This window comes from Marmota marmota, unplaced genomic scaffold (genome assembly GCF_001458135.2).
Source record: "Marmota marmota marmota unplaced genomic scaffold, marMar, whole genome shotgun sequence".
Classification (NCBI taxonomy): Eukaryota; Metazoa; Chordata; class Mammalia; order Rodentia; family Sciuridae; genus Marmota; species Marmota marmota.
The window spans coordinates 45,678,034-45,701,839 of record NW_025999900.1 but is presented as its reverse complement, the minus strand read 5'-3'; the positions used below and the strand labels follow the sequence as shown (position 1 = coordinate 45,701,839).

General features: G+C 39.2%; 1 protein-coding gene across 36 annotated transcripts in view; it reads right to left on the bottom strand.

The window, feature by feature from the left end:
- Window positions 1-23,806, bottom strand: part of Nrxn3 (neurexin 3) — a 1,555,288-nt gene that overhangs the window by 811,190 nt on the left and 720,292 nt on the right. For all 36 annotated transcript variants that reach the window (XM_048799086.1, XM_048799081.1, XM_048799099.1 and 33 more), the window contains 4 exons: window positions 10,925-11,044; window positions 3,733-4,114; window positions 2,705-2,895; window positions 1,764-1,937 (listed from right to left, as the gene is read on the bottom strand). In XM_048799086.1, coding sequence (XP_048655043.1) covers window positions 1,764-1,937; window positions 2,705-2,895; window positions 3,733-4,114; window positions 10,925-11,044 — 867 coding nt within the window. The remainder of the gene's footprint in view (window positions 1-1,763; window positions 1,938-2,704; window positions 2,896-3,732; window positions 4,115-10,924; window positions 11,045-23,806) is intronic.

Here is a 23,806-nt window from a genome sequence, read left to right as displayed (position 1 = left end):
AGTGAGTGCCTTATGCTTTTTAATATGTGCTTTTAGGATTTAAGTTGATGATTATTAATTCCAGGATAATTAGAAATATGGTCATTTCACAATCTTCTAAACTAAGATACTCAATTTAATCCTAAATGCTGCATCTATTCCAGGATTATCCTTTAACACTTGAAAAATTACAAACAGGTCAGGAGGATTTAAAAAAAAAATTTTTAGATGAATGAAATTCTGCATTTCTAGAACACATAAGTGACTGCTTTAAGAATTTAGTGATTCTGAACCTCCTGCCCCCCACATACACACACACACACACACACACACACACACACACACACACACACACACTCCAAATGTGGACAATAGCATTTAGAAAAAGTTTCTGGCTAAAGAAACTTGGAGTAGGTTGTAGGGATGTAGGGATGATGGGTCTCACACTAGTGCAGCACACGCAGCTGACTCTTAGGCGAAGGGAAACAACTTGCATAAATACAAAGTCAGAATGAGAAGCTGATGAGAAGCTTTGACAAAACTGTGCTGTAAGGTAGTGAGTGGACTCAAATGAAAGCCGATTAACAACAGGAGAGATGGATGACGTTGAACACAGGAAATGAATGAACCCATTTAACACCAGTAAATTAACAAAGGAGTACAAGAAAACATAATACTCTGCACAAAGGACCATGAGGCTCAACCAAAAGGAAAGAACACATGGATCTTGGTGACTGGTCAAGCAAGCTCTTTGCCTGGCAATTAGGTGTATAGTCAGTCACCTTTTCAGCCAAACCGAGGCTGCTAGGGAACCCCAAATGTGATCACTGCTGCCCTCTACTGACTAAAATTAGATTGCTTTAATTGTAAAGAACTTGGATTCAGAAAGACTTGTAAAATTCAGCTAATGTCTCAAAAGAGAGTGGATCATCTTTAGAAACAGGCTGAGCATGGTTTGTTGTGCTGCAGAGGTGGGTACGCAGTTGTTATTATATTCCTTACATGAGATAATATTTGTAAACAATAATCCCATGTTTATCAAGTGTCTACTATGGATCAGGCATTTTTCTCACTCAGATTTATTTATATTATCTTTCAAGGCAAGTTTGGATGCCCCATTTTACAGGAAAAAAAAATAAGGAAGAATGATGTAGCTCAAAGCGGTTCAGTAATTTGCTGAATGGCACTCAGTTAACAGGAGCTACTACCCGGACCTGGATCTAGGTCTTTCCAACACCAAAGCCCATGGTGTTCCACAATTCCACAATAAGGGGCTGCCTAACAATGCCTGATTTCTAGCAAGCACTCAATAAATATTAGTTCCCTTCCATTGTCATGGCATTTTGACATCATTTTCCTATCTCCTGTTGCATTTATGTTCAAACATGCAGTCCATATTAGCCAAAATAAGAAGCATTTTATTGATGTTGATACCTAAGTAAAGTCTGTCCCTGATCATGTATTAAAATGTAAGTAATGATGCCCTTTTCAGCCATTCAGGAAGCAAAGGCACAAATTGGAAGAAGCCTGATGTCAATGCCAGGGAAGGTTCTCTGTGGGCAAGTATGTGATCCTGGGGGACATCTGCCAACACATACTCCTGGAGCCTGTGGCACATGTCCTGACATACTCAGCCGGGAACAACAGGGCAATGCTGGCAGTGCAATGTCAGGTGGCAAATGGGATGAGAAAGGACTGGTCAATTGAGGAAAGAGGCATTGGCAGAGGCAGCAGAGAGGCTTGGTGCTTGCCACAAGGCTGGAACTTCAAAGGAAAGCTGGTACCTTCACAGCCACGCTCGATCTGCCCGCTCCGGTGGAGGGCATCATTGATGAGGTCCGGCAGCCGCCCGTTCAAGTCCACAGATGCCAGACAGCCCTGGAAGCCATCCCGAGAGGCCACAAGCTTCGGGAGGTTGCTGTACATGCCTTGGGCCAGGCCAGCCATGTAGAGGTCGCCTAGATGGGACGGTAGGTAGCAAAAGAGACTGAGTAAAGGATATGGTAGCCATGTGAGCAGTTCCCCAAGCACTTCAGACTATTGGGTATCTGTGGAACACAATCTGGACAGGACCAGCTGAAAACCAAATAATTACCAGGATCTCTAAATTGTCAAGAGAAGAAACCAACATTTCTTATATGCCATGCATTTTATATACAAATTTTAATCATCAAATCAATCCTTGGAAGTAGGCACTGTCCCCATGATACGGTCAAGTAAAGATGAACTATATTTTCAACAAAACATTTTTTTCGGTGCTTATAACCAACACTATGCTGAAGGGCTCTACCAACAGTCATCAAAGCTCCTGATGACCCATAAAGGGAGTAAAAATTATCGTCCTCATTTTACAAAAAATAATATATGTAAGCCAACTACGGCTGAGAAAAGTTTACCAATGTCATCTAGGCAGAACATGACTCAGCTGAAAGACTATGGTTCTTCTTTTTTTATTATGGACCCTCTCACATGTTGACATTGACCATCTCCTCGGTACCTGCCACAAGACATTCCTGAGATCATAAGAAAGGAACTGTTGTTTGAATCGGGGTCTATACAAAGACAAGGCTCAGTTGCATTATGGTGTAATTCAACGTTGCTTAGCTAGGAAATGCACAATGTCTCAAAAAATAGGTGGCACGCCTAACCTGGAGTTTGCCTCTGGAAACAGGGCTTCTATCGTAAGAAATGCTCCAAGAAGGATAAACTTATCGACAAGGTTTACCTTTCAAATCCAGATTTTTGGCACCATTGATAACTTGTGTGACCACCTTGGTGTCCACCTTCAGGCTGTGGGTGTTACTGTTGTCCCGAGTGATGACGACGTTGTGCCACTGGTTGTCATTCAGGGGGTGATCACTATTACCTTTGATCACATTGGGGCCATTTCCGAGATCAAAAACGTAGTGTATGTACCTGTGAGGAACAATCACCACCAATGACTAGCAATTCCCTGCTGCACTACTGGCAATGTGCAGGGGGCTTTGAGTCTCCCAAGCTAAACTGGTATAATGTGACAATCATTAAAGCATAGTTCATAAGAAGGGTCAGTTCCTACCCTATTATACTTGGTTCTTGATCCATTCTCATAGAAGCTACTTCTTTTTAACACTGTTATGTAATACTATCTAGAATAATGTCATGTAGTACTATCTAGTAGTAATACTATCTAGAGCCAAGAAGTAGCACAGGTGGTTCACTATAAAACTCTGGGGCAATACTTCATTCCTTTGGTCAAGGATCTGGTTCTGATTTTGATTTTTTTTTTTTACTATTTTCCAACATGTGGTAGTAAAATGTCTTAAAGAAAGGGCAGCTTTTAAAAATAATTTATATATGAGCTGATGGTTGAGTTGCAAATATCTGTACTTCATTTCTAGGCATATAGTTAGTTGGTGGTTACAGTTAGTATTACTCAAGAGATGGATGTAAAACATGCCTGAGTCCTCTTCTGCAAAAAATAAGCTTATTTTCCCCCCATAGTTTTAAAGGACTATATTTCAGAGTAAGTAGCTATGACATTCCCTATCAAATAATGGAAAATCTTCAATAGCGTTATGAATCTCTTTTCTATCCTGAATCATTTTGTGACTCTTTGTAATCAAAGAGGACGCTATAACATGAAAAGAACAGAGGTAAGAGAATGGAATGAACAGTGTTTTTTTTGTTTTGTTTTGTTTTTTTATGTCTGTGTTTTATGTGGGGCTTGTGCAAAGATATCCAGCATAAACCATTGGGGGTCCCATATCTTACCCCTTGACTAGCTCAACTGCAATGAAGTCATTGCCATCACCGCTGTTGAAGAGAATGAAGCCATCAGCCGAGGTGGTCTTGAACTGGAAGAAGAGGTGCATGGAGGTGTAGGCCTGGAGGGTGGCAAGGCTCAGGTAGCTGCTCTTGGTCTTAAAGGTGACGGGGTCAGCGATGATGTTCCTCAGACCAAAACGAGCCTTCAGCTCACAGTAATCAATGTCACCATTTTTGCACAAGTCAATGTAGAGCAAGCCATTAAACATGAGGCTCTGCAGGTGCCCAATGAAACTAGAGGGAACGACGGAGATGTATCGTTTCTCTGTCATGATACCAGTTTCAATATTATGGAACTCCAAGCGAGTGTGGTCTCCCACCATTGTACCTATGAGAACCAGATATGAGGTACAAACAGGAAGAGTTATGTTCTGTCACAGGATCCTTACTATATCTTTTAGTGTAACTTGAAACTTGATGGAATTCAAATGGTTCGATTTCCTTGATTCAGTTCAAGAAAACAAGGTAACCATTATAGGATATACCTGATTTGGTGCCAATCAAAGAGCTGAGCTCTGACTCAGCCCAAGTCCTATGTCCTGCATCCAGATGCCCAAATATCTGCTCAGAATGTCTTGTCATAAAAAGAAGAATGTGAGATTAAGGGGAACCCACTTAAACAGGCTAAAACTATGAGTTCTCTGTGTTCAAGAAAATGATTGCATACCAATGTACAGGATAAGAAGAAAGGTCTTTGCTGCCCCAGCTCTTGTCAAAGATACTACCAAATATTTCTTGCTATAATAATCCACCACCTAGTACTTGTAGAAAAATTTCTACTTTAGAACATCGGTTGGTTTTATCTGCCCAGCAACTTATTATTTTCTAGCAATAACACCTAATTTTCCTTTGGGAAACTACCTTTTGCTCTTAAACTGTATGGATGGAATGAATGAAGTTGACCCTAATCAAACTATCCTGATTAGACTATTCCTTATGTTTTATCACCCAATCACAAACTTTTTTTTTTTTAGTCTAAGGACTGAAAATGTGATCATCAAATGTTGATACATGTCAGAATTATCTGAAGGCTTAGGCCCCACGCTCAGAATTTATTAGTTCAAAAGTCCTGGTTGACACTTGAGAATCTACATTTCTAGCAAAGTTCAAGATGATGCTTATGTGGCTGATCTAGGCTGAACCACCTTGCAGAGGACTAGATTAGGAACAATCCAAACCAGCACAGTGATAATGCGCTCCAGAGCTTTTGCAAGCATACTGATGAAAGGCCTGTTTTAAGCAAGGCTTGTTCAAAGCATAGAGTTCCCAGTGGCCTTGCAACAGCCACTGGGATTGGGCCTGCCTGGAGAAAACACAACCCCAGAGCAACATGCAGTCACATGTTTTAAAACAACTGAAATAAGCTCCTGATGTCAACTTGGCTATAGCTGTTCATACAGGCATTAGGACTGTGGCTAGAGTATGAGAGGGACAGTCACAACCAACTTGCATGGGGTTGAAGGAAAGCATCTACAACTATGTTCACAGCCTTGCTAATCTGTGTTTTTAAAAACTGCACTATGAGAACTAAGAAGTAAGAATGGTGGTTCATGGTAATCCAAAAAGCTAGATCCCTGGCTTCTAAAAGAAATCTAAAGAGACAATTTTCAAGCCAATCGGTAGCTTTGAAGGAAATTCTGACTGGAGAGCTTGTGAAATTCTGCTCACCAGAAAATCAGTGGTATAAAGCAAAAAATAATGGGAATTAAAATGGAGAAATACTGAGCCAGGGCCTGGGCAAGGGCTTGGATATGTGGGACAGAAGCCAAGAAGGGGAGAAGGAAATCCCAGGATAAGCCCAGGAACGCAGCCTGAGTCAGAGTCTAGGGTGACTCAGAGCACAGCTTCAAATCTGAGCCAGGGAGGAGAGGGGAGAAGGCAATGTAGAGCCAAACTTAAAGAGGTACTGGCTCTAGTACTTGCTAATGGAACTCACTCCTCTGTGGATGATGATTAAAAAATAAATAAATAAAAAAGTCTGGGGCACCTAGCAAAAGCATGAAAAAAATTCTTCAAATTTGAAACCTGTACCAGTCTAACCAAATATTTTAAAATAAATCTATCTATGTGTGTCAGCTAATCCATTTTAGTGACTTGGAACCCCTTCATTTATATCTTCCTGTCTGTACAATAAACCTCCCTTCCACTTCAGGAGTGAATAAATAAATGCATACCTTATAGTATCTGTTTTCAAATTTGGGAGGGCAGAGAAGTAACTTGGGTGAAAGATAACAAAGAGAAGCCAAGACTCTGACTATTCCCTGTACACCAAACGCTGCCTCCCAGACATCATTATTACAATAAAATTGTATATAGGTATCATCATCTTGCTTTAGAGGTGATGGCCTTTAGCTTACAGAAGTTAAGCAATGTGATCAAGGATCAAACAGGTGGTAAATGGGAGACCCTCAAATTGAACCCAGGTGTGTAAATTCCAAAGCCCACATCTTTACTAGTATACCATAGTGTATTTATTTAAAAAGAAAAAAAATCGGACTCATTCCCGAACACCATTATCCAAGAAAAGCAGCAGGTAGAATTTAGCAGGTGAAGTTTCCATGCAGGAACTGTTGTAATGAGTTCCCACTCCTTCCCCCTGGCCAAGCACCACAATGCCATTCCATCTGATTCAGGAGTAATACATTCAGCAACTTCCCCCAAAGCAGCCTCATTGCCTTGGCTCCTATTCACACATTCACTTCCATATTTCACAGACAGCCAAGAAACCGTCTGCAGATCAATCCTTCGAGTGATGAAGAACATAAACCTCTGGAAACTATTGGCCAGGTTCACGATGTAACTCCCCAGGAGGCCATGGCAAATAGTGGATGAGTATATAAATTCAAGAGCTGTACAGCATGGATTTACATTCTAACTCCACAAGTTCTTAACTGGGCTACCTTAGGAGAGTTACCTAACTTTTGTCTGCCTCACTTCCCCATTTGTGAATTAGGTAGGAAGTTGCCCAGGGCTAAACATAATCCATTCATAGAAAGTACTTAGAATGGTACATAGGACTTAAATCATTAGCTATTACTAAATGATACAGCAGTTTTTTCCCTCTTTCTCTGAAATGTTTTATGCATTTTCCACTTATTTACTTATTTAATTTGCTCTTTTCTGAGAATACAAGTTTTTTTTTTAAAAAATAGGGACAACTTTGGGTATCTTCCATGTGTCCTCTAGTATTCTGCAGGGGCCTGACTACTTCAAGAATCCCTATAACTGAAAGGCAGAGCTTGTATTTGGGATGTCTTCATAGGAGTTAGAGTTTATATCTTCATTTCTTCATGAGGTTCCTGGCCAACATTAAGGCTTAGCAAATAATAATAATAATAGGAAAAGCAGAGAGGAAGTACCTTGAGTTCCCCCGACTCCAAGACACAGGAAGAGAAATTAAAATGAAGGCCATATTTCCCTACAACTCTCTAGCTCCCCTGGTCTTTCTCCATGATATCAGCACTTTTGAAGAGTGTGTGCTATAAAATGCTTTATTGAAAAAAAATGTTTCTGGAGCCAAATACATTTGGCAAATACTGCATATTTAATTATTGATGATTAGCAATGTACATTAGCTCATTAAAAGTTCCTCATAAGTAAGTCTTGGCAGTACAGAACTTCATGATTTTCGACCTAACATTTCCCAATCCTATTTAATCAGGCTTTTTATTAACACAAGGAACATGTTTTTAATGGAAAACTCTGGAAAAAAAAAACAACAACGACTTTTTACAGCATGAATGACAGAGAGAGAAATCAACTTGAACCAAAGCAGTGAAACAAAGTGGTGAATTTTTATATTAGCATGAAGTTCTGGGTGGAATGGATAGTTCATTAGGTCCCCATTCTAAGAGGTATGACCCAACAGAGGTATTCTTTTAATTTATTCTTAATAATAGAAATCCAGCCCAATCAATCAATCAATCCTTATTAACTGTCAACTGAACTTAATACTTTCTGAGAACACAATTACACTATAATAAATGAAAAACACCAGGTTGAGGACTATTTCTTTCTTTGCTTTTGATTTCTTATGAGTCTGGTCTATTCTTTGCATCATTTCTATAAAGTAGTTGAAAATTTGGCACTCTGGGGGATCTTAAACAGCATGAATGCAATTACTAAATAAGCCAATAAGACACCACTTAATAACCTGGGGACTGTGTGGTATTTTAATTTCATTGCCTGATTTTATGACTTCCATAAACTAAAATTAAAATTCCCAAACCCCTTATCACTGAAAAAAGCAACCCAAGGTTACGGCTCATAAGCAAAATAACTCTTTTCCTCTCCCAAATCTCTCCATCCTCGTGGCTGCTTTGTTCCACCGCCAGTGAATTAGGGGATAAGGCTGAAAGTGAAGGAGCTTGGTTAATTTCAAATATCCAATGACTGCATGACCTGGGCATTCCTTGGTTTAGCCCTGTGTTCTAATTATTACTGGCAACAGAAAGCACAATTTACAATTACCTTTATTCCAAGGGTTCTATCAAAGAATTATGATTGAGAGAGGGAATTACAGTCCCCTCAGTTCTGCTGCTCTTGAAGCTTTCAGGGTGTGCATTTCCCAAGGAAAATGAAAAGTACTCAGGGCTAGAATTGGGGTGAGGGTGCCATCTAGTGGCTGCTATTCAGAATACGCTGTGAATTTCCTCACTGGGATTTAATCAGCCAAGCCCAGTTTAGCAAGGGCTGTTTGTTCAAACTACTGCCAGAGCTTTTGCGTGCTGCTGCCTGCACTAATGGTTTATGATAATTTCTGGGACAACTAATGCAGGCTGACTGCACATTCTAAACAGTATAACCATTTTTTCTTGCATCACATTTCTTACGTTCATTTCAGAAAGTTAAGTTACCCTCAGGAACGTAGACCAATGCTTTCTACGTAAAACAATATTTTCTCTACTGACGTCTGTGTATAACTACAATGGTTATACACTTGTGGTTCTGTTTGCCTTTGTTTCCCTGTGGGGGAGAGAGTTGGTATGTGTCTACCTCCCAAAATGTGTTCCCCACCCGAGTCCTGCCCATTCTTTCCACTTTCCCTGTATTCAAAAAGAAATCTTTTTTTTCTTTTTCTTTTTGGTAACGGGAATTGAACACAGGGGCACTTAACCACTGAGTCATATCCCCACCCCTTTTTTATATTTTATTCAAAGACAGGATCTGGATGAGTTGTTTAGGACTTTGCTAAATTACTGAATCTGAATTTGAACTCATCATCCTCCTGCCTCAACCTCCAGAGCTGCTGGGATTACAGGTATACACCACCACACCTGGCAGATAAATCATTTTCTTACAATGGGTTGGAGGTAGAATCAAGAAGACATGGATTTGAAGCTTAATTATCCAACTCTAAATTTCATGTTACCTTTCTGACAATATGAACATTTATTTTGAAAGACCATGCTGAATTATAAAAGATTAAAGGAGCTGATGTATGTAAGATAAACAACACAGTGTCTAATGCCTACATGCTAGCTGTTCTTCCTCAATCCTCAGACAGGTTTTCTCAACCTACATACACACACCCCTACACTCCTGTTTCACTATAATTCCTGACTCCAGAAATATAGAAACTCAGGCTTATGAATATAAAATTGAATTATAGGACTCAAAATCGCAGAACATTTTTGCTAGAAAGAACCTTAGAAGTAACAGAAGTTCAAGTTTCAAAATGAGGAAATGAAGAAAAAGAGGTTTAGTATATCTATCCCAAAGGCATAAAGCAATTTAATGGCAATGATTGTTTTAAACCCCAGGGCTCCTGACTAACTGGCGATCTTATCCATAGAAGGCCCTGTAGAGATGGCTTAGTCTCTGATTGTACTTGTCAAGGCCCAGGGATGGGGAGTAACTTTCCCAACACCCTGCAGAATTAGTGTCAGGACCCAGACCAGATGCCAGCAGTGTTCCATGTAATTCCTAGTACTACCCGAATTTTTCTTTACCAAATAGACAAGAATTCTATCTACTATGTACTGCTCTGGAATATGAGAGTATAGACTTACAGGGGGAAAATGTGTAAAACAGCACTTGAATGTGCCTTCTCTCTTCCACCCTAGACCTCATCTATCACAACCACCTGTCAAATTTGGGCTGAAGATCTACTTTCATAAAGAACTCCCAATCACCCCAACCCTGTCAGTCATTTTCCCTTCTGATTGACAATTATAATCTTACCCATCCAAATTAGAATCTCATGATATATTCTTGTTCCATTTTCAAATACCAGAGTCCTATCTAATCTTCATGATTGATTGACTATTTGAGGCAACAGGCGATCTCTGCACGTCCTTCTTATTGTCTACAAGTTGAGCACACTGCTGACATGCAAGAGGCTCTCAGGAACTGCTTCTGTGTTGTGTGGGCTGCTAAATGTTCCTTTACATATGTATGGGTTCATTCATTTCTTCATTGCCCTCTAAATGTAAATTTCACCTGTTTTTATATCACCATATTCCAAGTTCCTTCTAAAACAGTTCTGGGTACAAAATAGGTACTCAGGCAATAATGATTAAATAAATGAATAATTCATTAAATGGAATCTTGTTCAGCAACTCTTAAATATCATGCACTGTGCTAGATATTTACATGTCCCTAAAATATTCTGAACACCAGATTACCTACCTCCCTCTTCTTCTTTTTTTAATTTTTTATAACTTTTTATTTAATTTATTTATTTTTATGTGTTTTGAGGATCAGACCCAGGGCTTTTCATGTGCGAGGTGAGCGCTTTACCACTGAGCCATAACCCCAGCCTCCCTCCCTCTTCTTAAGTACAACCTGTTCACCAACTGAAGGAATTTGTACTTGGAGGATGACTGATAAGTGACATTTGAATTATTGGATTCTAGAAGGATCCATAGAACCCTACATCTGTCCTCCAGTTGTATGTTCTGTGACTACAGAGAGAGACCCCAAAATAAAGAATAATAGTAATAGGTAAATTCTATAATACAGATTGATGAAAGGGGAATTTTAAAAAATACAGAGGAAAATTGTTTCTTAGCCTTGCCTGAGCTTGTCCACAGAGAACATGATTTCTGACTTCTACTTAGCCTCTGGTTTAAAAGATGGAATGACAGAGGAATCTATAAGAGCAAAGAGATACCGGTTTTGTTACATTTTCACTCACCCTCAGCCACATCATCGTCCACGGTTAACTTTAGGCTTTTTCCTCTCCGCACCACCCGAACGGTGTGCCACTCGTTGTCATTGAGCTTCTGCCCTGCATACAGGGTCTCAGGTCCTTTGCCTAAGGATGGTGGTAAGGGCCAGAGTCAGAATAAGTTCTCCAAGTAGTGCTCACAGCATCAGGGGTGTCAAAGCCACACTGGTGCACATGACCCATTAGTATTCAAGGAATTGTGTCCCTCTCATAGATCCAACCGGATCCTCCATAAAGGTCCCCAGGAGCAAAAGTCTCCATTCAAACTTAAAGGACAATCACAAAGTAATAAAAGAAATAGGTTCCCTCCTTTATAGATACAAGGTTTTCCAGTACCAATGACTCTAAGAGGTGATTCATAGGAATCAATAGTCAGCTGTCCTTTATTTCTCAAAATAATAGATTCTAAATGGATTTCTCAAAAATACAGGAAATTCATCATAATTATTTTTAGAATCATTTGGTGATTTCGGCATAATACACCAGTCTGGCTTCTAGGAAATACCCACCAATCAGATGAGAAAAGAACTCCGTAACATATATTGCCTTAACATGACATTTCCATTAACCACAGGGTGCATCAGAAGTCAGTGACCACAGAAATCACCACTGTAAACAGCATCATAGAAATAATGCCAACCCCCCCACCATTATAAATAATGCTCCTGAAGGGAATGTGAAGGGGCCTAGACTTATCTCATTGCTCATCCTCCTCCAAAAAGATCTAAATACTTACAACATGAAATAACATAAAATTCAAACATGATCCTTTTTAGGTCAGGAGAATGTTTCCAGTAAGGAAAAGAATAAACTAAGTTGTCTCAAGAGATCCATGTTCAAGATGCTCAAGACGAAATTCAAGTGCACACCATGAAGAATCAGGAGCAATAGAAAATTGTAGTAATTGGGTGCAAAAGATGGAGACATGGAGGCATTAAAACAATCCAGTGAACAAGGAGAAAAACTGTCATGTTACATGAGAATGTGTGTCATCATTAAACTGAGATGGAAATTTCATGAAGAACATTGTCTGGAATCCCAGAATTTAGACTAAGTTTCTTCTTTCTAAGTGGATAACTGAGCCCATGCAGAAAGATGCTGATTAAATGTTTCTGAATTAATAAATCAACATACAGACAGCCCTACCTCTGAATGTGACTTCAGTATAGAATATATAAATTTTTACAGATACCATGTATCTGAGATACTTGGGCTGAGGATACATGCTTTTTGAATACGTAATGAGTATATAGGAGATTTTTTGTAACCATTCATAAAATTTAATACATTTATCTTAGTGATTTTGGAAGCTTTACATATCTTTCACTGTCTACTCTCCATTCATCTATCCCAAAGAATGAAGGTATTATCTAGGAAAGAAAAAAGGAGTATCTCCTGGGTAGAATCTCTAGGTAATTTTCAATCAGTTGATCCTTTTGATTTTGAGTAATAAGTATTTGAACTTTTACTGGTCATTAAGATTATGGTAGTATTTGAAGCTTGGGAGAAATTCTCCTGAAAAAATTAACAAACTTAATATATATATATATATATATATATATATATATATATATATATATATAAATTACAGTATTTACAGCTAGTATTTTATCTTTAAAATTTTTCAGAATATATACACACCTCAAGTGCAATCCAAGTTAAGAAGAATTCTAAGCATTCATTGAAGAAATGTAAACAGGACCCAATATACTCCAAATGGGATACTGATGACATGAAATCATTCAAGGAATCTTGGGGGGAAATAATTCTATAATAAACCATTTTGTAGTCAACCTCAGCTTCTCTTACTTTGTGAGGATGCTTATCTGACTATCACCTAAAATTTAAAACTTATTATATTTTCCCTACATTTCAACACATTAGGGAATATCTTTAAATTCCAGTCTTAAGACTGATGGAACAGTCGCTTTACAACTGCAAACCAAGAGGGCATGGAAGAAAACGGACCACATCATGTGGTTGCTTTACAAGGAGAACAGATGTTCTCAGAACAAACAAATCTGCCTTTGTGTTTTTATGCTTTTCTTTTCTTTGTTCTACATGCAAATGCTTGAAAAAGAAAGAAGAGAGTAAAGAAGGCTGAAGAGAATATTGGCTACGGAGGCAGAACGGCTACAGATACAGGCTATTTAAAACATCTCTCCAAGATAGCATCTGTTGTTCAGGCAAGTTTTTGAACATCACTTAATTTTTATGATTACAGACAAGATAAAAGGGAGAATAATGAACACAAACACTGTTGGTTTGGGGACACTACTATGTAAGTATCATATTAGCTGGAGTTGTAAAACAAGTTTTGCATCTTTGAAGGGTGTTTTAAATGATGTTAACATAATACAGGAACTCAACACAGACAGTATCCTGGAAATGTCCACAGGGTCTGATTTAAACAAGTGTTTAAAAGTCTTCTAAAATAAATATTTGACTATCAATCTTTAGAATGTGATGGTCTTTGATTAGAAATGAAAAAAAAAATTACTAGTAGTTACATTCAATACCTCCAAACACCAATAATTCTCATTAAGAGTAGGAAAAACAGCTGCACCTATCTTGTTGAAATGGCAAGCAAAATTACTCAGTATTTATTTTCAAACAATAAGCAAATAAATCCGAGCTTTTGTAAGACTCTCACTATCTACAAGAACAGAACTAATGTTTATCCTTAATCAAGCCAAAAGCTCAACACTTCCTACCAGAGAAAAAGTCATTTTTTAAATTCAGCAGGAAATCCAGGCAAATAGAAGGAATAAAGCTGATCTGTGGCCCAGGAATGAAACTGGGTTGATAAGTGACACAAGAGGCCTTGCCAGTTGATGGCTGGAACACACAAGCTGCTATGTGTTCAGAGCAGAAGGATGTGGTCCAGGGAAGATGTTCCCTGGCAGATTCCAGCAAAAGCCAGTGAAGCACCATCAGTGGAACAATGAACTTAAGGAGTTCCGCCCAGTGATTTCAAGGCACAAGAAATCCTTTGATTCTCTTCAGACTAATGGATATAAGTATCTCGCACTCTTTAGCTGAACTTCCCAGGAAATGATACTCATTCCAGGTAATAAAGAAGCAAAATCACAGATGATGATTTTGAGATGCAGAAATTTGTGGGAGTGGAGTGTTGAATTCTGTACCATCATAGAAGCAAGAGCCTTGAGTGCATCCTGGGAGCAAGACATCAAAGCACTCAATGCAGCCTGGCTGAAATCCACGTATCGACACCTTGTGGGAGGGAAGCTGTGCCTCTGGGAAGGTGGTCTAATTCCCCAAGGAATGGGAGAACATGGATAAGCTTGTTTTCTTGACCTAACCACAAGAGCCCTATGAAAGTCCTATTTCTTCAAGAAGCCAGAAATAATAATAAAATCAAAATGAAACATTCTTGAGAAAAGTTCACATTGAGAGAAAAATCATTGCTGATTACTAGGAGGAAGATAACAGATAAGAGCAGATTTTTCCTTCTTTGGGCTGATAGGAAAGGAAATATAAGGTAAAAATGATATTGGAGCATTTCTAAATGCACACACCTTCACAAGGTAGACTGGATTTTAATTATTTCTAACCTATTTAGACTTTTTTAAATCAGATGGGCCACATTACATAAATTTGCCATTCCCCCCAGGAGCAATATAGACAGTAAAACTATAAGTTATCCCAGATACACATTTGCTTGTCAATATATTTCTAAGACCTGACCAAACCAACTAAATCAGATGGTTTTGCTCATATGCAGGGAGTAGAAATTCCTTCCATCTGCCATAGGGCTGTTTCCGAAAGTGGCTAGTGAACATTTGGAAACTTCCTTGCTTGGGTGGGGATAGGACAGGGGAGGGGGACACCTGGAGGGGGACACTTTGCCTTACCTTAACATCTTTCTATTTGTGCAAAAGAGGAAAAAGAACAGTAACTTGATTTCCCTTGAAAAAGTGTTCCACATGAGTCCAAATTCCCACAATGCATACAAAATATTACGTATAAATGATATGGTAAATAGATGCTCAGAGTGATAGACTGTGTTAGATTTAAAGAACAGCAAAGATATTTATAAAGAGAAAACTTACCTTTTTTTTCCACCTGCACCCTTGAGTAGGCTAGCTGAGCTGTGACTCACATTTTACTAAGCCCATAGCACCATAAATTTTATCAGGCATCATCCCCAGAGACAACAGATCAGGTGAGAAAAGCAGGGGTGGAGAGGAAAAAGATCAGGACTAAAGAGGAGGAGGAAGACAAGGAGGTGGGAAAAAAAGGATTTTTATTCTCCGCCCACAAAATTTTAGGTTCTGGTTGCTTTTTTTGGATTCATAATCCATAAGATATCGAGAAAGTGTTGAGTTTGATTTGGATAAACTTATTTTTTCACAAACTTATTTTTAAAGATGTGTTTTCAATACATGTTATATCATATAATTTTTAAAGCTGGTTTGGCAAAGCACCTCAACTAGATTATCCGTTCTCACTGGAGTCCTCCTGTGGCAGGAAATACGGCTGTTTCCTACACTAGGGGCAGAAGGCACCATGAGCTTTTGCAAAGTCTTCTCTCTCACACTGGTCTCCCAGCCAGTGTGAGAAAGACCAGTGACCAGGCTGTTAGGCCTGAGCACATGCATCCTCCTGAAGACCCTGCTTCTGCTTGAAACTCACTTAAAACACCACCACTATTTATCAGGGTTGAACAAGCAATCTCACCATCGACCTCCCATATATAACACGCCACTGCAGACTGCCCAGCCCCTCTCCCTATGGCTCACCTCCACCAACTCTTTTGGAGTGCAGAGAGCACTCTTACTGACCTGTGACAGGAAGTGACAGAGACTGTCTACTCATATATTTAAAAAATAGTAATTGAGGATCACACACGGGACCAGGCGCAATTTGGGGTACAGCAGATATAAAACAGGAGAGGTGCCTGCCCTTACGAGATCGCAGTCCAGGGTGGGGTGAGGGAATGTGACGGGTATGACACAAATTAAGGAATGTAACGTAAGTATAGATAGTATTGAGTTCTACGAAGAAAATAAAACTGGGAATTTGAGAAAAAGTGGTCGGGGTAGGAAGTAGGGATAGGAAATTGGCTACTTTATAGAATGTTCTGGAAAGGGATCTCTGAAGCAACTGTGTCCTTTCTATCCAACATCAGCCACAGTTCATGCCAGCTTCTGACAGCTTCCTATAGCTGAGACACGTGAGCCTCAGGTTCACTGCTCCCCTAATTTTCATAGTACAGTGTTAATTTGGGCCTTAGGCCCCCCGCTCTCTAGTGAGGATACTGATGATGCTGGATTGCTGCGATCTTTCTCCCCCACACACACACCTGGCTCCCTTTCCCTCTCCTTCCCTCCCTTTCTACCTTGCATAGTCAGTCCCCAAGCACTCTAGACCATGCCTTATAACCTATTTGTCTGAGATAAGGAAAAGGAGCATCTCAATTTCAAAACGGAGTGAATCTGGAGAGATATATTTCAAAATTCATAAATGGCTCCACCAAGGATGAGAAGGAAACCTGCCCCCAATTTACTGCCCAACCTCTACCTTAAGCCACAGATTTACAGCCTGCTCAGCAGTGGTGCACTGAGGACAGTCTCAAGATTTCTTGCAATGATCTCTCTCCATGAAGTCACTTTTTAAGAGATGAGAGCAATTTGCTCAGAGATCAGAAGAAAAATTGTCTTTTGGAGATATTGTTTCTACACCTATTTAGAAGAAAAAGTCATCCATATAATAGAGCTTGTCCGACTTTTGCTATGGTAAGATCATACATCTGTGGTATAATACAAATTAGACCTTATTGATGATTTAAGATACTCTAGTGCTTTAGGTCTTTCTATGTAATCTTACTAGCACTAAAGACAGATTTCAAGGACGAAGGAGATTAAACCAAAGAGATTTTAACCAGGACATGTCCTAGAATCTTCCACACCCCAAACTCCTAATACCTTTCCAACTTAAGTCTGTTTCCTTGTGAAGTGACTCTTTGTTCAAGAAGGAAGAATCAATATCCAACATCATAATATATATAATTATTATTATATATGTAATTATGAATGAAAAGGCCTAGTAAATACTTAATTTTTTCACTTGTATTGTAGGTTTGGTCTTGTTTGCATGAACTTCTACACCTTTCAAGGAGAATATGCTACCTTTGTGATCTCCAAACACTAAGCATAGTACTTTGCACCAAGAAGGTGCTCTGTGTATAGAAACAAACACACACAAACACAGAAAGCACACACACATACACTGTGTTTTAGCAATAGGCTAGATTGGATAAATCCAGGAATGTATTCAATAGAGTAACACATACATGTAAATGAATTTATAAGTGAATACAAAGCAATACATGAATAAATTAATGAAAGCAAGTTCGTTGAGTGGGGAAGAAGAAACAGAAGGGGAGCAGAGGAGAGTTGCACAGTGCATTTTGGCAGTAGAAAGAATTAGACAAATTTGGAGTTGAAATATACCAGACACCCTAAATGAAATTAAGTCATTACATTTTTCTTTTAAATATATGTTTTGTCCCCAACCAGAAAAAAATATAGCCTTCTTGGAAACTAACCGAGGAGTAAAGGGAGCAAGCACAGCTGCTTTGCACACAGGATCTTATTTAATTTTATGAAGCTGGTATAATATACCCCAGCACCTCAAACCAAGGGGCAGAGCAGGCTCTGCAACTGCCAGGTCACACAATTATGTGTGGTCACACTAGTCAGTCTGCAAATAGTCCTCATTGTGCTGTGTTGCTTTATGACCCTGGGTTGTCCACTCTAGGGATTTAAGAAGAGTAAGGTGAGGCTGGGTTTAAAAAAAAAAAAAAAACAGCGAAAATGGGAGAATATTTTTAAGCATTAAATAGAAAATCTAATTTTGGGGTGCTAATGAAGAGTAGGACATGATCTTGTTTTGTTCTTAATGTATTTGCAAGACTAGGATATAGACCTAACATATGGTATCTGTTCATAGAGATAAAAGAAGTTAAATGTGTATGTTTGAAATAAACATGAACATTTTAAAATATTGCTGTATTTGCAACAGGCACTTTGGTTTCTGGCATCGCATCCCCACGGCCAAGCTCAGATTTCAGACACAGCAGCAGGTGACAGTTACTGTGAGCTCAGGCACAATCTGATGGTCCCTCATCTCAAGCAGGGCCAGTCTACAGTCCTTCTCTGTGCCAGGGCACAAAGCTCAACTCAGTGAGGGCAGGGGCCACAGGGGAGACTGGCAAAGAATGAGGAGATGAAACTCATGGATAAGTACCCCGACTTCTGTGTTTTAGGCACCCAATGTCAACAGCACTCCAACTCTCCACTTCTTCAGTGCTCACCGCAGAAACCTTGGGGATAAGTGTTCACATCAGTGCTTCTTCCTGCACTGCTCACTCGCCCTCCTCCTCCACTCATGCTTTTGGAATCCACTCCCAAATATACCCTGATGCAAGGCTTTGTCTCTGATTCTGCTCTCAAGGGAAATCAGAAGATCATTTTCACAGAACTGTTTTCCATGCAGAAACCTCAAATGTTATAATAACCCTAGGTAACATTAGTTGCTAGAATGAGATTGTGTGTGTGTGTGTGTGTGTGTGTGTTGTTGGGGATGGAACCCAGCACCTTGCACAACATGGGCAAGTGATCTACCACTGAGCTACACCTTCAGCCTTAGGATGAGATTCAGAGAGATTAAGTGATCGTGCAAGTTCACAAAGCCATTAAATTGTTCTGGAAATAAAATCCAGAATGTAGGCTTCCTGACTCCAGGATGATGCTCTTCCCATTCATCTATTTATTAGCTGCCTGAAGTTGATGAAGTCCATGTGGACAGTGGAAAGTAATCTGCTATTAGCATTTAGTGTGCAGTGCAGGTTGAGGTGCTGTGGTTGTACAGTACAGTTGACCAGCTCCTGAGGTTGTGAGAAAGTGGCCTCACTCTTTTCTGGTCCTAGTTCACTAAAGGATAATTTTTCTCCTCCCTAAAATAATATGTATGAAGGTTTAAAAAGAAGAGAAATTATAGCTTTTTATCTCACTAGAAATATCATCTCTTTATAGTACCCACTAAAATAAAACTTGCAAGACAGCACATTGAAAAAAATTAAAACCAGAACATTAACAAAACTATAGCAAGAGTGTTTTAATTCAAATGTATTTGTCCCCCTTAAAATACTTACATGCAACTGACTCAAAGGCAGCAAGTGTGCCCACAGGCAGACAAGACATGCAAACCAGCTACCTTAGAAAACATGGCTAATATCCATATGCTGGCTTTGTCTCTTTGTGCAATGATGTGAGCACAGCATAGAGGTAAACTTCAGGCTGTTGATTGCTTTATTCATGCACCCTGAATTCCTCAATAAACCAGAGTCATCAAGCAGAAGGAAACTGTTCTTATTAAAGAAGGTAAAATACCACCTTGCTTCCAGGTTATACTAAAGAAGATGAGTTTAATAGTTCAGAAGCAGGCTGTGGAAGAGCATGTACTGAGCATGTGTGAAGCCCTGGAATTTAATCCACAGCATCACACACATACACACACACACACACACACACACACACACGAGCTACCTTGAGGGCATTGGGGAAGGTTCTAGGTTTGTGACAGTTAAAAAAGACACACACTATTGCTCTTAAAGAATTAACAGTCCACTGGGAGATTGCCCAAACACCAACTGAGCAGGAGCAACAGGGACAGAGGTGCCTTGCTGGTGGAGCACGTGGTCCACCTGTAAGTCTGAGCCATCAACTTTCTTTTTCTCTTCACATTTGCATGTAGGATTACATAGCAACTGTAAGGCATAGGCCAAGATGTACATTTCTGTATCCCTCTCAATTCTTAACAGTTAACATATGCACACTAGATTCTCAAAGTTCAAAAGTGAATGAATAACTGTAGTTTCTCAAGCTTGCATTAATTAGATCCTTCTAAACTTAGATAATATGTACAACTTACTGAGCACTGGTCACTTGACACCCTTCTGGATGATTTACATACAACCTTGTTTATTACTCACATGAACCCCAAAAGAATGTCATAATTAGTTTCACTTTTTTGGATAATATTTTCTACTCTATCCAATCAGTCTCTTCCTATTAGGTCCTTCCATGCTGGGGGATTACATTTTCTGGCTCATGATGTCAGGCATTTTATGTGACTTACTTCATAGTCAAGGACATGAGAGTAGACAAAGCTTGGGTAACTTAGAAGAAACTTTAAGAGCCATCACATGGCTCTTTACTCTTTTTTCACAAATCCATAATGCCAGAGATTGGAGCTGCTCCTTAAGTAAGGGTCCAGAGAGGAAGAGGACATGCAATAGTACCGCAGCAGAATTATGATGAATATTAATGTGGGTGGAAACACATCTCTGATTTTTAAGTCACTAAGATTTCAGAGAGGTATTTGTCACTGCAGCATAATCAAACTGACTGATATATAGGTTATATTAATGTCAATAACATCCATTTGAGGAAACTAAGACAGAAAAAAAGTGCAGTTAATTGTCGGAGGTCACATAAGTAATAAATATTGGAAATGGAATCCAGACAATCTGAGTCTGTTTTGCCCTTAATTACTATGCTATAAAGCTTCTATCAGCAGAGAAAGGCACCATAGATAGCTACAAGACACAAAGATTAAACCTCACAGTGAAATATTCTGTACATGACCTACAAGATAAAGAATATAAACTATTAAATCAATGTATACATTACATAGGGTTATAATTTCTAGTTATACAGGAAATGAAGAAAGGCAGAAAAGAAAAAGAAGGCTAAAAACCTAAAGAGAAAATGATAGGGAATAAAGATTAAGAGAATTTAATGATTTGTCAAATTGCTGAGAATTCAATTTCTCTTCTGGAAAAATAAAACTCCTAAGATTTTTAACTTTAAAATGCTTCCAGAACATAGAACATAGAACGCAAAAAATATTTAGAAGTAATGTACTTTGGAAATAATCTGGTTACTTTTCCACTTTAATAAAATAAAGTCCTCTGTGATCTACATAGGATGACAAGTGACACAAGTCACTCATGGGAGCAGAGGATGTCACCTAAATTCTTGGTATACTCTTGTCATTTTAGCTTTCAGATTTTTCAGAGCTCTCAAAGAGTAATGTGGGCCAGTGTTTCTTGCATTTGAAATATTAGAAACAACATATATGGATAATGTTGAGAATTCAGATTCTAGAGCTCCAGTCTCAGGAGGTCTGACTTAGAGGATCTGGGATGGACTTTATGAAATGTCATTTTAATAAGATCCCATGTATTCCTGATACAGGTTGAATTAATTTCCTGAGGTTGTTGCAACAAAGAGACATGGGTTTGGTGCCTTATGACAACAGAAACATATCTCTAACAGTTCTGGTGTTCAGAGTCTAAAATCAAGGTATCAGCAGGGATATGAAGGCTTGAGGTAAGAGTATTTCCTTGCCACTTCCTAGCTTTTGTTGGCTTCTGACAATGCTTGCTGCTCCTTGGGTTATAGCTTGAACACTCCAATCTTCACTCCACCTTAACATGGCATCCTCCTGTGTATGCCCTCTTTTCATGAGGACACCAGACATTCCACTAAGGCTCATTCTGATTCGGTGTGAATTGGACTGACTACATTTGCAAAGACCCCACTTCCAAATAAAGTGACATTCTGAGGTTCCAAGTGGACAGGAGTATTTAGGGGATCCATTCAACTGTTCAACATGGTGGTTTTCAGACCATACTTTGGAAAAATAGAGAAAGATGCTTCATTTGAGTGAAGTAAGTTCTAAGGTCCTACATCTTAGAAGGAATTTCTCATGTCCATATAAGTACACTCTGGTTCTGACTCCCAGTCCAGCAATCTCTACACTGCCAACTGTTATCTGCGGTCCCACTACAGGTTTATGAACCTTGAGTTTTGAAGCCAGAAGCTGCAAGTACTTTGGTCTATGTCCCAAAAGAAATTAGGACAAAGACTTTTATCAGGTTACACTCCATTAGCAAATAATCCCAAGTTGGATGCTTTTGAAATTGTAGTCTTGATCAGTCTCTGTTGTTCTATAGTAGTTCCATTCCCTTCCAACCTAAAATGTAACTCATTCTTTCTCATCACCACCTTCCATTCTATCACTCTTGGCTCCCTGATCACCACTCCTAATAGTTTCTCTCATAGTTTGATAAATTGCTTTTTCAGTTATCAATATCCTTAACTACATTGGAGGTACCTTGAAAACTGAGACAAAAACTTCCATCTCTGCATCTGTGTACTTAGGGGATACTTGTTGAATGCAGGAATGAAATCCCTTCCTTACAAACTTAACCAAAGCTTTCCTTCCATTGCCCATGTAAGGACTCTCACCTTAAGACTCAATATTCTCACATCTTCTTCCTTCTTTGGAATTTTGTTTTAACAATCACCTTCCCTTTCTTCTACCCTCAGACATCTCTGTAAGCTCTTCCCTTTAGATACTCTCTGATCTTACCCACTCCCAGAAGCCCTCCTCTCCACAAAGCCTCTTCTGCCTGGATTGCTCTCTTCATTCCCAGTGACACTGGAGACTGGCCCACAGCAGGAAGCTCATCCTCTCAGACTACACTTTATCTCAGTTGTTACTTCTGGGCATTGATCTCACCCACCTCCTAAGTCACCCCAATAAAATATTTCAGCAGCTAGTTATTCTCTCTACTTCTCTATACTAATACTAATACTCTGAAAATTGCCAAAGCCTTCCAGTCCTGTAACCATTAAACTTCACCCACCACTCCCAACATCAGCACCATGACACTCACGAGTTTTCTACATTCTTTAACTTTGATATGAAGCTCCCACCCATCATTCCTGCCTCTCCCTCTGTGTATGATCTAATTCCAGTTTTCCTTAAAGTTCAGCCTCTGTTTTCTTTTTTTCACATGCATTACTCCCTGAACCCACCATAAGACATGAACAATAATTTGATCTTTGATTTGTCTTTTGCCAATCTGTGTTTCTCTTCTCAACTCTGTTTTGGTATTTTAAGTTTTTCCAGGTTATTTCCTAGACACCTCTTATTTCAACAGCCTGCTCCAGTATCTCACTTAACTGCATTCCCTCAAGATATTCTATTCATTTTTGTTTCTTTATATGTTAGTGGGACTACTTTCCCATTTTTATAAATTTGGCAGATTACTAGGTCTCAATTCCACTTGGAAAAAATCATTTCACATGCATAATTCAGTGAACTTCAGTCAATTTGTTATTGCTAATTTCCAGATCTTTCACATGTAACATGAGCACCAGATGTTCTCCAGTTCTGGACCACTCACAGTGGCTCCTGTGGCTAGAAGTAGAGGTTCAGTTTGAAGACAGAAAGAAGTGAAACATGGTTTCTTGTTGTCATAGGAAAGAGTAGAATGAATCAATAGCAGTTAGGAAGTTTGAAGGTTGGTGATAAGCTAGTTTGTGGGGAAGAGAAAGGGGCATTCTGAGTAGATCAATTGTGAAGCACTTTAAAAAGTTTGAAGGATATATGGTAGGTCCACACTTGAAGGAAAGAGCTTTGTGTAATCTGTTAGGTCGATTCACCTTGGACAAGCTCATGCATTGGCTACAGGACCTATATTCTGAATTGCTATGCTATATTGTCTCCTCAGATCTCTATCTACTAAGATGACCTATTACCACCAAACCTGACATGGGTCTATTGTGGACAGAACACAACCTCACAGTTTTCTCTACACTCTGACTCAGAAGCAAGCTATTTCTAATTATCCAAAACCTTCTCTCTTTTTTTCTCATAGTAGGCTTTTGAACGCAAACTCTAAAATAGGATCCTTGTCCATTTCAGAGAACTGGTCAGTCCAAGAGATAGCATAGGGAAGCCACCTTC